The sequence below is a fragment of the Mchenga conophoros genome, linkage group LG18 (assembly GCF_057382185.1).
Source record: "Mchenga conophoros isolate Kocher_MC1m ecotype Shallow Benthic linkage group LG18, M_conophoros_male_GT1.1, whole genome shotgun sequence".
In the NCBI taxonomy this organism is placed as follows: domain Eukaryota; kingdom Metazoa; phylum Chordata; class Actinopteri; order Cichliformes; family Cichlidae; genus Mchenga; species Mchenga conophoros.
In genome coordinates this window covers 462,349-474,104 of record NC_140543.1, presented here as the reverse complement: position 1 = coordinate 474,104, position 11,756 = coordinate 462,349, and the positions used below count along the sequence as shown (strand labels likewise).

At 39.4% G+C, this 11,756-nt stretch overlaps 2 protein-coding genes across 4 annotated transcripts; one reads left to right on the top strand and one right to left on the bottom strand.

Moving 5' to 3' along the window:
- Window positions 1-4,115: 4,115 nt before the first annotated feature.
- mplkip (M-phase specific PLK1 interacting protein) lies at window positions 4,116-5,231 on the bottom strand. Its single transcript, XM_085254437.1, has 2 exons — window positions 4,808-5,231; window positions 4,116-4,403 (listed from the first exon to the last, which is right to left on the bottom strand). The coding sequence occupies exons 1-2, from the start codon at window positions 5,129-5,131 to the stop codon at window positions 4,290-4,292; spliced, it is 438 nt and encodes a 145-aa protein (XP_085110563.1). The 5' UTR covers window positions 5,132-5,231; the 3' UTR covers window positions 4,116-4,289.
- Window positions 5,217-11,249, top strand: LOC146552746 (uncharacterized). Of its 3 annotated transcripts, none has more exons than XM_085254415.1 (6): window positions 5,217-6,011; window positions 6,928-6,988; window positions 7,100-7,144; window positions 8,727-8,882; window positions 9,086-9,178; window positions 10,121-11,249. In XM_085254415.1, the coding sequence occupies exons 4-6, from the start codon at window positions 8,811-8,813 to the stop codon at window positions 10,433-10,435; spliced, it is 480 nt and encodes a 159-aa protein (XP_085110541.1). In that variant the 5' UTR covers window positions 5,217-6,011; window positions 6,928-6,988; window positions 7,100-7,144; window positions 8,727-8,810; the 3' UTR covers window positions 10,436-11,249. The 3 variants fall into 3 exon arrangements, with proteins under 3 accessions (XP_085110541.1, XP_085110540.1, XP_085110539.1); XM_085254414.1 differs by having other exon boundaries at window positions 7,100-7,148; XM_085254413.1 differs by lacking the exons at window positions 5,217-6,011; window positions 6,928-6,988; window positions 7,100-7,144 and having other exon boundaries at window positions 7,527-8,882.
- Window positions 11,250-11,756: the final 507 nt, after the last annotated feature.

Genomic DNA, 11,756 nt, shown 5'->3' with positions numbered 1-11,756 from the left:
AACAAACTAAGAACTACTTCCAAAAACATTCAGCTTTGATATTAATGAGTTTTTTGGGTTCATTGAGAACATGGTTGTTGTTCAATAATAAAATTATTCCTCAGAAATACAACTTGCCTAATAATTCTGCACTCCCTGTATACTGTGTTCCCAGATGAATCTTGAACAGCACATATAGTTGTTTTTTTCTTTATTTATTTTTAGCTGGTTTGCTAGAAATTGACTGGATTTATTACCATGTTCATTATTTTGTAAGTGTAGTCTTTGTACAAAGAATTTTTATTTTTTATTTTTTTATCAATTATCTCATTTAAATCTAGTTTTGTTTTGCGTATTTTGTTCAATGTTTCCTGATCTTGGTGGGACGCGTAGGCTTCTTCTAGTGATTTGATGTTTTTTTTCTAATTCCTGAATATTTTTGTTTTCTTCTTTCTTTTTATGTGATGAGAAAGAAATTATTTTACCTCTCATCACAGCTTTCCCTGCTTCCCATAGAACAGAAGCTGATGTTTCGGGAGTGTCATTATAGTCCAAATATGAAGTCCACTCTTTTTTAAAATATTTAATAAAGTCTTCATCTTTAAGTAGTGATATATTAAATCTCCAGTTTTTTCTTGGTGTAGTATTATTCTTGTGCATTAGTGTTAAAGATACAGGACCATGATCGCTGACAGCTATAGGGTGAATCTCAGTGTCTGAAATGTCGTTCAGCAGTGAGCTGCTGACCAAAAAATAATCCAGACGAGAGTAGGAGTGATGGACATGTGAGAAAAAAGTATATTCCTTACTGGTGGGGTGAAGGGAGCGCCATGCATCGCAAAGACCAAAGTCGCTCATATACTGTTTGATTATATTTGTGGACTGCCAATTACGCTGAGTTCCCGCTGTATTGAGCCTATCCATGTCTTCATTTAGTCCAAGGTTGAGGTCGCCTCCAAGAACAAGTGTGCCATCTAAGTGTTCAGAGAGTGCACTGAAAAAACCGTGAAAGAATGAGGGATCATCAACATTTGGACCATATACACTTGCAATACATAGCTTTTTATCACGTATAGATAGTTTAATGATTAAGAATCTGCCCTCTGGATCTATAACTGTATCGAGTACTGTGAAATTAATATTTTTATGTATTAAAATTGCTACTCCCCTTTGTCTAGAATTATAACAAGCTGAGAACACATTAGGAAACTGAGGTGTTTTAAGTTCATTCGAACCTCTAAGAGGTCTGTGGGTCTCTTGTAAAAGGACAACATCTGCCTGTAGTTTTTTGAGTTGGTTAAATATTTTTAACCTCTTTTCTCTGGAGCCAGCTCCGTTTATATTCCATGTAACAAACCTCAGTGCCCCCATAGATGACTGTGTATAACTAGGGATGTATGCTGTGTGCGTTGCTTAGACAGGTGGAGAGAATACGTCACTTATTCGTAAATAAAGAGAAGGAGAGAGAGAAAAAATGTGTGGCGAGATGCTCCCTGAGTTTGACTATGTGTATGCATATTTACTAATATGAGTACGCTTGGCTTAAGTGTGTGTATCCTAAACGACTGTGTGCGCTGTCTGACTGATGCAAATGTGCTGCTGTTGAGCGCATGACTATGCATGATCGTGCTGTGCGTATGTGTCGAAATAAAGGATGTTGTTTGTGGATGAGTCTGGAAGCAGGTGATCGAAGTAGTGAAAGAAAATAAAAAGAAAGAAACCAAGGACAATGGTGAGCAGCATAAAAAAGAGGGGGGGCGGGGGAGAAGAAAACCCCCCGGAAACATTCCAATTAAACCATTGACGGAGAGTGACGGTGTTCATTCTGCTATGAAATCACACTTAAGATGTGATTGATGTGAAGGATGATCAATGTTCAGCTCGAGCCGTCCCTCAGCGGGTAGATCGATGATGTGACCAGCGTGAATGTTAGGATGAACCTTTACTTTGAAGCAGATGACTTCCTGTTTGGCTTGGTGTTCGGCACACTGAATCAGCTCATTTAAAATGCTGATGGGCACTGGTTACGTGGCTGCTAGGGACATTGATGAGTATACAGACTCAGTCTGCGGATTTATCAGGAAATGCGTGGAAGATGTCGTCCCATCCAGAACAGTTAAATCCTTCCCAAATCAAAAACCCTGGATTAACGGAGATGTTCGCGTGGCACGGAGCACCGCCTTTGCCTCCGCGAACACATCGGACTACAAACACGCACATTACCAACTCCGGAAGACGATCAAAGCAGCCAAACGTGAGTACAGGGACAGGGTGGAGCAACAGTTTGACAACCCTCGGAGTATGTGGCAGGGACTAAACACGATCACAGACTTTAGAGGGAAAACCAGCACACCGCAGACCACAAACAAACAAAACAGTGAAGAAGGCGCAGCAGCGCCTCTTCTTTCTCAGGAGACTGAAAAGATTCGGCATGAGCCCCCGCATCCTCAGGACCTTCTATCACTGTGCCATTGAGAGCATCCTCACTGGATGCATCACCACCTGGTATGGCAACAGCACCGCCTACAACTGCAAAGCTCTCCAGCGAGTAGTGCGGTGCTCTGAACGGATAATTGGAGGTGAGCTTCCCTCCCTCCAAGACATCTACAGGAAGCGCTGCCTGAGGAAAGCGGGGAGGATCATCAAGGACTCCAGTCACCCCAGCCATAAACTGTTCAGACTGCTTCCATCAGGAAGGAGGTTCTGCAGCATCCGGTCCCGTACCAGCAGACTGAGAGACAGCTTCTTCCACCAGGCCATCAGACTGCTGAACACGTCATAGACACCTCAGCTTCACTACTGGAACTTTAACATTATGCACTCCACACTGTACAGTAATGCCACTGTTTTTCACATGTCTCACTCTGTATATTTTATTTTATATATTCTATTCATTGTTTACTCTATTTAATTTGTAAAATATGTGTATACACACACACACACACACACACACACACACACACACACACACACACACACACACACACGTAGAAAAATATTTAGTATACACATCCAGAAATGCATATACTATTATATATTGTACATATATTTATTAGTTTCAGATGTAGCCATTCTTGTATTTTGCTTGTTTACATTATTGTATTTTGCACAACTCTGTTGCTTGTGAAGCTCGCACACAAGAATTTCACTCACATGTGCTGTACCAATGTACCTGCACATGTGATGTGACAATAAAAGTGATTTGATTTGAATAAAAGTGATTTGATTTGGTTACCGTGGTGACCTAACAGGTAAACAGCCCTGCTCTGCAGGAACACGTATGACGGTGCCAACACGTTAACTTCCTGCGTCTGTTTATCTATTTTGTCTCACATCAATTATATCGTCAGTCATATTGTTATCACAAATTTTCAAATATATCTAGTGATAAATATTTTTGGCCATATTGCCCTGCCCTATTCCTGAGAGCCGACCACATGGACAAGCTTGTATTTCTGCACACTAATGTGGAAACTGAAAGGTAAGCACTGAGAAAACACTCCAACATGTAACATTTAATAAGTAAATTCCCTTTTTCAGGTTGCACAAAGTGTTCCACTGCAGGGCTGCATGTGTAGTTTTTAGCACTTTATGTTGTTGCTGTGTTTACGTGGATGAATCCTTCAAGCTGTTTCATTTGGATTTATTTCTAAGTTGCAGAGAGCATTTTTATTATTATTATTTTAAAATCAAAGTACTCAATAAGTAAGAGCTCAATGTTAAATTGTTTACATATTTTTCATGTTAAACAGAAGAGTTGATTTTTCATGAATGTAGTTTTTGATTGACTTCTGATAAGGCAGATGTGAACTTGTCCACGTACCCCTCAGTTTCATTTTAAGCATAGTTTGGACTGTTAACTGTGAGTTTTCCTACAATTAAATTCAGTCTTAACGTAATATTGCCTGGCTTTTAGTATTGTCTCCCCTGTACTGTCATACATACTGCATATTCTTGCCACTACACACCCAGTGTTGCTGCTGTCGCTATCGTGTGTGCTCGTTGTTCTTTAAATAACCCGAGCCCAGTTCCTTGTATGTGCATACATACTTTTGTCATTTTAAATTATGCAGAGCACAGAGTCGATGCGGATCACCTTTTCCTTTTCTTTTCAGAGCTTAAAGAACAAACGAAGATTTGAAGAAAAATTTTAACTTTTTATATTTTAAAAACTTAAAACTTCTTTTCACAAACAGTTTAAAAACAGTTTTTAAAAAGGTTAAAACATCTGACTAAAAACTTCAGTTCGTCTCATCAGTTATTGATCCTTGCTGGTGATGTCATGTGGTCACCACTTGTAGTATTTCCAGTCATGTGATCTGCCTGGCAGCAGCGGCATCCACGGTGGTTACGGGCTGCAGATTTTTCCACGGATCCTGCATCATAGACGGGCTGAAGTATTTCTGCACAGGCGCGTCTGAAGACTGAAACACACAGCAATGACACGTTTAAAACACGTCACAGACACACGTCTCTCACATGTCCCAGTTTGTTTGAAGAACTTCGGTCACGTGACAAATCTCGCTAACGGAGTCAGCTTTGCAGGAAGTTTTGGTTTAACATCTATTTATTAAACACTCACTACATCTGCTTCTCTCTGCTCTGAGATTACAGTGAGAGTGACGCCCCCCCCTCCCCGCAACCTCCGCCTGTCCTCGGGTGGACGACCTCTTGCTGATCATGACCCCCACCCAAGACAAAGAAGAGTCACCTGAATTCGATCTTATTAATGATCAGGCGGACTTATGAATGACTCACGGATCATCTGTACCGATCAGGCTGTCTGATTGGGAGTGCTGCCAGTTCTGATCCAGCCTCGGATCCTTACCTTGAAGTTCGGAGCTGAAGTTGGACTGAGGGACTGTGGCCGCCGGAAACCGTCCCCTCTGCGCCGCATCGGACCCCCGAAACCGCGCGAGCCGCTGCCGAACGCGGCCGGAGAATCTCCGAACCCCCCGGAACCGTTTCCGAACCCGGCTGGAGATCCGTCTCTGTATCCTCGATTAGAACCCGGAGAGTAGCCTGGAGATCCCGGAGAGTAGGGGGAGTAGCTCCGCGAGGAGCCTCCGTATGGGGAGCGGGGGAAGCCCCAGCCGGACGCCGGTCGTGGAGCTCCGGGACTCCGCTGATGTCTGTCTGGAGCGCGGAACATGTGAACGGGTAAAGAGCGGAAGAGGAGAATTAAACTGCTGCCACAGAACGACGAACAACACAACAAAACACTAGGAGGCCGGAACCGGAAACACAGCTTTCAGCTCCGCCCACAGACTGCAGCGCCGCTCAGCGGACCGCAGGGTGAACAGTTCTGTTCATATCCGTGTAAAGCAGGGCTCAGCAACCTTTAACACCCAAAGAGCCACTTGGACCCGGTTTCCACGGAAAAGAAAACTGGGAGCCGCAAATACTTTTTGAAATCTAAAGTCAAGTCAAGTTTATTTATAGAGCACATTTAAAAACAACCAAGGCTGACCAAAGTGCTGTACAGTAAATACAGATAAAAATACAATAGAACACAATTTCGTAAAACACCTCGCTGATCAAATAAAAAATAAATAAACAAATAAATTAAACCTTTCTAAAAGCCAATGAAAAGAGGTGAGTTTTAAGAGCAGTTTTAAAAGTTTCTAGGCTTTTGGAGAATCTGACGTGAGGAGGTAAACTGTTCCACAGTCTGGGTGCAGCCACAGCAAACGCCCTCTCTCCCTTTGTCTTTAATTTATACACTCAAAAAAGTCAACTAAGGCAGTTGTTTGATTAATTCAATAGACATTTGTCTATTTAACATGAACATATTGAGTTTAGGTTTTTAAATCATTATCAGTTGTTGGTTTAACATAAAATAACAAAAAGTTTAATGAACTAGATTTGCATTCTTCAGTTCAATTAAATGTAATTATTTTAAATCAACAACTCTAAAACCGATGCCTAGTGCGCATGCTCAAACTTCCCAAAAGTGAAGAGGCGGGAACGCGGAGAAGTTATATGTGTTCAGTGGACTGCCATTTCCCTCTGCGGAATCTTCCACAATACAGGTAAGTAATAAATAACTCAAAATATCTTAGTCAAACAAAGTTGTTTTGTCCATTAATTGTTTAACAATGTTTTTAATTCCAAATGTGTAAGTTGTCATTAGACAGCGGGAGTGGAGCAAATACAGTGAAAATCTGGTATTAGACGGTGCCAATCGGTACCGTCTAATACCTGATTTATAATCCGCTCTGGGTATATTTATACTATTATTAGCATTTCCACTTCATTGTTTTTCTTTTTTTTTTTTTTTTACCCGTTTTTGCAGTTAGTCTTACAGTGTTTTTAGCGGTTATTGATATGTTTAATTCAATATTTAACACGTTTGTAATTCACTTTCAAAGTAAATGAAGTTAGCTAAAGCTAGTATGGTTGTCTCATTGAACTTCTACCTAGCTCTGTTAGCATTCACTTTGGTTTTAAATGACGGTTATAGCAAGACATGGTCTTTGTTCACTTTTTTTATTATCATTTGCATTTTTTCTTTCTTTCTTTCTTTCTTTCTTTCTTTCTCTCTCCTTTTATTTTAAGCATTCGGCCTCTCACAGTAATGCAAGTTAAACTAGCATGCGCGATTTGCTAAATATTAGCTGTGTCCAAATTCAGGGGCTGCATCCTTCGAATTGACTTGATGCTAGTGCATGGGAAAAAGAGCATAAACACGAGGTCAGAGGAAAAGGCAATGGCGGATAGTTATGAAAATTGCCTGTCGGACCTATACCGCAACTACCAGCATCTTTATTGCATAGTGTGAAACACTGCTATTACATTTGGCAACAGATTGGATATTTATCTGTGAATTTTTTATTGCAAGAGGTATTTATATGTATTTGTATTTTTTTTATACATTTGCAACAAAGTAAAAAAAAAATCCACTGTGGAATTTTTATAAAATAATTTTTTCTGTTTTCTTTACCATAGTAACACCACAAAGAAAGCTGACCCCTTTTTCTGATTGTTTGTGCCTCCTCTTTAATACATGGTAAGCCTTTTACCATCATATATTTTTTATGATAGTTTTATGATTTAATCAAAGTGAAAAAAAGGTGCCAATAAAACTATCCTTAAAACTGCTTTTCTTTTTTTCTTTCAGTGACTTGTATGTGGCAGTGCAAGCGTTGTTCCATCAGGGAGAGTAGTAGGTACAATTATTGAAACACTGTACAGGGCTCGCAAAATGGCTAGCCCGACGTCCCAGGGCTAGCGATTTTTCCAGTCGGGCTACCAAAATCTATCTCTGCCCTGCCCGTCGGGCTGTCATAAGAAGGAAAAATATATGTCAATGCTTCTGCATTCTTTCGGAAATGTAGCTGGATAATTATGTCATTGGCATCGGTGAGCCACTGTCAATATGTGACATATTGAAATCGCGTTTGAATTTGCGCTTGTTTTTTGCTTTCACTTTGCAATCGCGCGACCTGTGTATAGAGAGCGACAGCACTGATCTGTGAGTGATGATAATTTGTGCACCAATTCCTCTGACATCGTCTTATTAATCGTTAGCTTACTATGCAAACATGACAAGTGAAATCTCCCGCAGCTTAAACATGTGAGAGGTTGATCGCGCAGACAATCGCTGAGTGTTATGTGAATGCGTGTGTAAAAGCAGCAGGATATTAATTGTAGTTCTGCTTAGCCAAATAAGACAGGTCAGGGTGAAGAAGTGACAGCCAAAGAAAAGCTTACCACAAAACGGAAAAGTTATGACAAATCAGACTATAAGGCAAAAAGAAAGTGCAGCTTTATGGTTTCATGGACAAAAGAATTTCTGTGGCTGCAACATGACGAGCTATATAACCGGGGCTGCACATAAGTGGTCCGCAAGTGCGTATTTGCTGTCAAAATAAAAAACGCGCACAAGATAAGAAGTTGCAACGCGTGTTTGCATACATAAGATTTTCTGGAGGAGGACATATTTGTTTAGAACTCTTAAATATGTCGAAGAAGCTCCTTTAAGCAATTACTTTGGTTTTCCTCCACCTCCAAAGAAATGTCAGAAGGAGTCCGAACCACAAAAGAAGCGCGTATTCTCGCAAAAGTGGTTGCAGGAGGTGAGCTGGCTTCAAACAAATGATGAACACACAGATGTGGTGCAGAATGTGCCGTGAAAATCCCACTCTAGCGGACAAAAACAGTGCCTTTTATATGGATGCAAACGTGCGTTGCAACTTCTTATCTGGTGCGCGTCTTTTATTTTGACAGCGAATGCGCACATGCGGACCACTTATGTGCACCCGTGTAAATAACATGACGTTCTGCCGGGTGTGTTGTTGGTTTTCCCTCGATTTCTGAGTCGACAAGCGCCTTTGTTACTGGGACCAGTCATTTTAAGAAAGGCCCCCATTAGAAATGGATTATTGCTCAGTCTGCAATATCTTTCCCAGAACAAACACCAATTGCAAATAATATACTAAAAATAAACCTGAAAAATCTGTTTAGAACAGCATACTGTGTTGCAAAGAGTGAACTACCACTGGTGCAATTTAGCAGTCTTTGCAAACTTCAAAAAGCAAATGGCCTAGATCTTGGTTCCACTTGCCTCTTACTTGTGACTTTAGTGGAAATTTCAAATTCAGTATCTGACACAGACTGATTCATGTCCTACACAGACAGCACTGATGTCTGCATGGTCTTCTAAAAGCAGCTTTAGTCAGCTTAGATGTGAAGTGAGTGAAATATACAGTTGCGTTTTTAATCAATGTATTTGTTCTCTATTGCAGATTGAGAAGGAGTTTCTGCGAATCACCACAAAGCCTCTGCTATCTACTTTCTTTGCCGAGCTTGACCAATACGCGCCACGCTTAATGGAAATCTTTCTGACCAAAGGAGGGACACGTGGAAAGAAAATAAGAGGTCTCATGCTTGCCATCTCCAAGGTTTGTATTAGGATTGAGTAGACTTTGTCATAGGCAGCAAAAATAACTTTTATTTGGAGATGAAGTTGTCAATTTTGTTTCGGCTTAACAAGTGGTACATGCCAGGTTCTAACCTAAAGAATAATTATGCAAGTTAACTGATTACCCTAGCTTTAAGAAAAACAGACTGGTTTTGGCTCATATTATCTCCTCCTCCTCTCCAGCATGACAACATCCATACCAGACGAGCATGCATCTTGAAGTCTTTGTGCATCCACCTAAACGAAGACTATGAGAAGTTAATAAAGGAGTACTTGGTGAGCCATTGTGACAGCATGTTGTCTGTAACATTCTCATACAAATTGTGATGTTGCCTCAAATGCAAATCATTAAAATTAAAATTTTGAGATTAGCAACAAGACACCTGGTATTGGGGAAAGGATGTCTTGAATACCAAACAGTATTAAGCATTGCAATAAAGAATTTCTGGAATTTGGTATTGGAAGGAAAGAAATTTATGCCTACTTAAACTTGATACACAAACATACAATGCATTTAACATGCATCAAGACTATATTGCTTTTGAATCTGTACTTGGATTAAAACAAGTCCTGTTGTTTTTTCATTGTTATGGTCATCAGTATTTGTAAATAGAAATGTCTATGAACTTTGAGCTGTTTAGTACTAACACTTCTATACCTGTTTTATTTTAGCAGCTGAGTTAGCCTTTTCTCGAGTCCTGTCCCCCTAAGTTACTCTTGCTACGTCCGACAAACAAATGGTTTCCTCTGCGCACCAATGGGTACCCGAATGTGCGAGCAGACATGCTTCATAATGTTCGGTACATTTACCTGGGAATGGGGCCATACACACTGTTTAATCCATTCACGTTGTTTTTGACTTTGTGAATGGAAAGAACACAACTCCTCCAGACACAATCTCTCGGCGTATCGGTGGGCACACCGCTTCTCCATCTTGCTTGAGGTTAATGTTTGTCAGACACAGTAACGGTTGCTATAATGTGTAATTGGACAATGGCCCTTTCGGGGGAGGGGCCGGTGAGAGGTCAATTATGCCACCTCTTTTGACATGAGAGGTGTATTTTATAATTTATGTATTGGAGTAATTACTAACAACTACTTTAGTGGTGTAATTTTCTGTTTATTACTTTGACTACTTGGATTTTATGAACAGCATAGAAACAGTTGTTTAAACAATCTCTTAAATTTTACTTTGTTGTCTTATACTTTTTCATGTAGGATACGGACAGCGAGGCAAAAAGCTGCATGGAGCAAACTGTGATGGGGGTGTACGTCATCCAGAAGGAGGGTGCTGAACCTGAAGATGACCCAGAGGACGTTGGTGTCGTGATTGAGGGTGTGGAGGCTAACACTGATTTGGGTAACATTGCACAAGCATGTGCTCTGTTGTTTGGACTCATATACCGTTTGAACCTGAGCTACCCACCAGAACTTAAATGCACCTTTGAAGTCCTCCAGAAGATACTTTTAAATCTTGATGGACAAAAGCTGTCTTCAAAGGTACAGTTTCTGAAAAACAAGCTTATGGGGTGAGAGCACTTGAAAATGACTGATAGGTCTTGAATGGTTCATTGGTGCAATGGTGATTTCCAATATATAATGTTAATATTTGAGTTGTTTATATTTTTTTTCTTTCATTTAAAACATTGTTTTTTAAGTTTTTGGATTCTCTCTGTTGGGCAATTCACCTTTTATACAGCACTGCAGATGATTTTTGTTTGTCCTTATATAGATGGCTCAAAATGGATCAGAAGTACTGACAGAAGTACTATGTTGTGTTTATGTATCAAGGTCCTGTAAAGTTTAAGACCACTGCCACCTGTTAAGTTCACTGTATTATTGTTTCCATTTTGCTTGCTAGCATGTTTTAAAACACAGCAAAACTATATTGCTAGCTGTGGAGGACTGCAACCAAAATTAAAAAAATAAATACAGAAATATAAAAATTGAAATAATTATTAGTTTGACCAATGAGATACACCAAACAAATATAGATTTTCATCACCTATGGAATTTTTTGTTGTTGTTGTATTGCCCCCAAAATATTTCTAATTATTTTATTTTATTTTTCCAAATTCACACAATTCGATTTTGTCACATGTTTTAACTTGCCAAGTGGGAGATGTATTTTTATCTTTTAGTTTAATTTTTTAAAATGCAGTCGATATATTGAGCAAATTTTGCATCTGTTTTTAGTTGTGGAAGCTTTGGTTCCAACATATTACCTATGTAAATAAGTATTCTAACATTTTACCTTTTGAAGTGGCATAATGCTTGCAGGTGTACAAAAATGGTAAGCTTTTATATTGTCCACTAAATCCAGTTAATAAAGATAATGTTATCATAATCTGATTGTGACTTTTTTTGTAAAGTAGTGGGTTTCTAAATGTGTAACAAATGTAAACAAATCTAATTGAAATAATTTGGTTGAAATGAGTGAAATCATTGCCTTGATTAACAAAGTAGTTGTTGAAACAACAAGATTTAATTCTGTTTTCCTAAACTTTTTAAATTGTGTAGAATGAATTAAAACAAATTTCACTCTACATACTTAAATAAATCACTTCAAATCAATGTAAGTATAGTATGTTGATCCAACGTAATCTGATTACATTAAACCACCAAATGCTAAATGTGTTGGTTTGACATGATCGAAAAGGGTTTATTGTACTTGGTTAAATTGTGTGCAAAAAGGGTGCCATGATTAAATTGTGTTCATCCAACAACAGATTTTTTTGAGTGTACCTGGGAACATCTAAAAGCATCAGATCGGCTGACCTCAAAGATCTCCTGGGGCGATAAGTACTAAGGAGTTCTGACAGGTAAGAAGGTGCAGTGCCATTTAAAACCTTAA